The sequence below is a fragment of the Gregarina niphandrodes genome (genome assembly GCF_000223845.1).
Source record: "Gregarina niphandrodes unplaced genomic scaffold scaffold00116, whole genome shotgun sequence".
NCBI classification, from domain to species: Eukaryota; Apicomplexa; class Conoidasida; order Eugregarinorida; family Gregarinidae; genus Gregarina; species Gregarina niphandrodes.
Genome location: NW_011645881.1, coordinates 1,879 through 5,896, shown reverse-complemented (window position 1 = coordinate 5,896; position 4,018 = coordinate 1,879). Strand labels below are relative to the sequence as shown.

Sequence of the window (4,018 nt, the reverse complement as noted above, 5' to 3'; positions counted from 1 at the left end):
AAGAGCTAGCGAAAAAGCAATGCCCTTTATGCGACGCCGATCCTATAAGCAACCCAGACTACTCTGTACATATGCTAAAACACCAAATCATCGAGACGGATGGAAGAACCACGCCCAGAGATCTATATGATCCACAATAGTAGCAAGTACTAACACCTTTTTACCACCACAAACGCCCGCCCCGGCTAACGGGAGTACAGCAAGCAAGTGTCAACTGCTAGAAGCAATAGAACTTTTGCCGATAACAACCTAACCAGCGATGGTAAACATACCAACGACCCCCCCGACCTTCGATCGAAACCAGTAAGACGAGGGAACCGAGGTCTGTCAGGACAAGATGATGAAATCCTGGCTCCAGAAGAAGACTACCACTCCACCGATGGAGGAGAAGCCCCCAGACCAGAAGCCACTGCCACCACCACAGCGCCGCAACCACTTCCCGGACGCACAGCGCCACAACCACTTCCCGAACGCAAGCGCAGAATCACGCAAGTGACCCCACCGACCATCGGAGAGCTAGCCGTCGTAATCTATGATCTAAAAGACGAAATCAGGAGATTGCGACAGGACGTAAGAACCGAGAGGAAGCTAAGGGAGCAGGAGAAGGCGGCCACCAAAGCCCTACTAAATGACATGGTGGAAGCATACACGGGCATGACCACACTGACAAAGGAGAACCACGTAAAGTTGACCAAGCAAGTAACAGATATGGTAAATGAACTAGCCAAGAAACTGCAAGAGCCGTCCACCCACTACTCGGCTGCGAGACAAGCTCCACGACCATTGACTACCAGTCAAACCAGGAAGGGCTCCACCTCACACAGCCTGGATACAACTTCTGAAGCCGCCACAACTCACAGAGGACGAAGCACCACCAAACAGACGGCACGACCTTTAAACTCCAGAACCCCGCTACCATGGAACAAGGTAGCGGGGACCACTGCGATGCCCACCAGAGTCGGGAGGAGAAAGGATCAGGTGATCATCAACAGCCAACCGGCACTGCCAGAACCGACCACTTCCACCGAGATAACCCTCGACAACAGCGACAAGAAAGCCTTATGGGAGCCGAAACCGCCCCAGACGGTCGAAGTAACGGCTGTAACCCTGGACCGAGTGAAACCCCGGCAAATGTATCCAGCGAAAGAATGGAGAGCCCTCCTGAAGAAACACGGTGTGCACCCGATTGCCATCTGGTTCCCGTGGAGGACCTCTGTGGAGATACTAGTAAAGACCGAAGAACTGCCGAAACTAAAGGCGCTGGCAGCAGCTATGAACCGAGACGCACAGACACTAGACCCGACCAGGAGAAAAGACGGCCAACCAGGACCCCTATCGCAAGCCGCAGTTACCACAGCGATCAACATCAGAATGGGAGACCTGATGTTCGAGAGACACTGGACCGCGAGACACTACTTAGAACAGATCATCAGGAAACTGATAGATCAGCTGCCAGACGACCTGAACAAGACCATGCTCTACCACAAATTGAACTCCACGACTGCACCACCAACCACGGACACGGACAACCCCTTCCTACCAAACTAATCGACTACCCCGTACTGAGAGACAGAGTGAGACCGAAGCACTACTGGGTGATGGCGATCAATATTGACGGCTACAATGACAAAAAAGAACTACAACTAAGGAGTACCATACTACGGACTAGACCCCATATAGTCATACTTTCCGAGACCTGTGCCAACTTGCACCGCACTATATACGATGGCCAATACACGCTAATAGGAACCTCCGGATCAGCGGACGGTGTCGCAGTCATGATCCGGCAGGACGTGCAATACACTATAACCTCGAAGACCACTAGGACTATCGTTCTCCGACTAGACAACCTAGTTACCTGCATAGGAACTTATGCGCCCACGGAGCAGACTGCGGAAAGAACGAAGGCACAATACTGGGAGAACCTTGCCAAGCACATTCCGACTAACCATCCATTGCTGATTGCGGGAGATCTTAACGCTGGCCACGAACCGACTGAATCCCGAGTCATAAAAGGCATTGCAAACTATACTCGACTCCAAAGATTAACACGCGAATTTAAGCTAAACATTCTACCCACCACACCCACATGGATCTCCAAGAGATCCAAGGACCAAAAACCAAGCCGAACCCTGGACCGTATACTGACAAACACGGCCTATACTAGCAACCATATAACTCTTGACTGGGAGAACGCACCAGCTGACCACGCAATCCTTACCTATAAATGGACCATAACCTCAATTGGATACGACCAAGGCCGACCGAGGAATTTGCCAAGCGGCCGCGACGCACAGGAACCCATCACTCAAGCATGGGAGAAGTTCAAGATGCAGCTAAAACTACAATTCCGGAAACAGGAAAAAACAAATGAGCCCAGGAAGCAGGACGCGAACCACAGACTATGGGAGCTCTACAGGAAGCAGACGGGCCAAGAAGGACTCACCCTGGTGAATGAGGATGGGGAAGACCTTGACCCTGGGCAGGCCAGACACCAACTACGGCAGATGCTACACAACCGGTGGAGCACTACCGACCGTCCACCCATACCACAGAAAAGAGAATCCAAGGTATACATGGACCAGCCTCCCGATACTACGGAACTCGCCGCTGCAATAAAAGCAGTCAACAAGAAAGCAGCTACTGGGCTGGACGGAATACCCGCCAGGCGGATCAACCACATCCCACTCGAAGACCTCTACCAATTTGTGGAACAAGTATGGGCTAGCAGTAAACTGCCGCGGCAACTAGTTGACATGAAAGTGAAACCAATACCTAAAGTATTACCACGGACCACCGTGGATAACACCAGACCAATCACTATACCATCGACCATAATGAAGATCATTAACCAAGTTATACTGCACCATATAACACCATACATAGAACCACACCTCCTACCACAACAGCATGCTTACCGGAAAGGGAGGGGCCCCGCGACGGCGGTAACTGAACTTTTCGCTAAGTTCAACAGACCCGGCCAGACCCTACTACTATTAGACCTATCGAAGGCGTTCGACACAGTTGACCATAAAGCCCTGTTCTCAACATTAAGAAACACTGAGGTACCCAGCAAGGAATACAACCTAATCCGAGACCAATATCTAGATGCGGAAGTGTTGGTGCAGTGGGCCAAACGATTCGCCGCACCTTTCACACTCACTAACGGAATCAGACAGGGATGTACTCTTAGCACTACCCTCTTCAACTTGGTGGAAGCCGAGCGAGAAAGGAAATGCAGGACCAAGATGAACGAAATACGATATGACGTCATCATGTATGCGGACGATAAGGCTGTCATACTGGACGACGACCACCATACCCAGAGAATGCTCGCAGTCAACCAGCAGACAGCGAAGGAGTACGGGATGTACCAGAACAATGCCAAGACAACCCAACTAAAATTAAACAGAGACACCAAGGAGATACAAACGGTTAAATGGATGGGTATCCTCCTGGACAACAAGCTGAACATGAGCCAGGAGATAGATCGCAGGATAGAGAAGGCCCGGAAAGCGGCAGCAGACTACAACAAGACCATCAAGAACATACCACCATCTATGCTACCTGTGGCGCTAAAAGTGCGCGGAGCCTGTGCGATTATACTACCGCACCTCTTCTATTTATGGAGGGAGATACCTTTCACCCCACCGCAAAGAGATACCCTAGCAGACGTCGCCACACAACTACTGGCTAAGATGTTCAACAATACCAGTGGTGTTACGGCCACCTCGATTCAGAGACATGTAAACAACATCACTAAAGGACTGACGCCAAGGATCAAGCAGCTGGCATCTCTAGACGTACTGATGCCAAAGGATACAGAGATGGATACGGGTGTGGAATTGCGGACTGAAGGAACTGACATCCTCTACGCAAGGCCAGACCATGACATCAAGATACTCAAAGACAAAGGGGAGACCACCCGCGCACTACTAGTACCGAAATTGCAGCTACCGACAAAGGACAAGGAGACTACCTTTACAGCCCGCGGGAAGACGGACCGTACGAGGAGACC

The 4,018-nt window shown here is 51.0% G+C and overlaps 2 protein-coding genes across 2 annotated transcripts; both read left to right on the top strand.

The window, feature by feature from the left end:
* Positions 1-633: 633 nt before the first annotated feature.
* Positions 634-1,548, top strand: GNI_203540 (hypothetical protein; the record flags this gene model as incomplete). The annotated part of the gene is made up of 1 exon (XM_011135469.1): positions 634-1,548. The coding sequence occupies one exon, from the start codon at positions 634-636 to the stop codon at positions 1,546-1,548; it is 915 nt and encodes a 304-aa protein (XP_011133771.1).
* A 50-nt stretch (positions 1,549-1,598) lies between these two features.
* Positions 1,599-3,837, top strand: GNI_203530 (endonuclease-reverse transcriptase; the record flags this gene model as incomplete). The annotated part of the gene is made up of 1 exon (XM_011135468.1): positions 1,599-3,837. A coding segment is annotated over one exon (2,239 nt), but the record flags the coding sequence as incomplete, so codon positions are not given.
* Between the last annotated feature and the right edge of the window lie 181 nt (positions 3,838-4,018).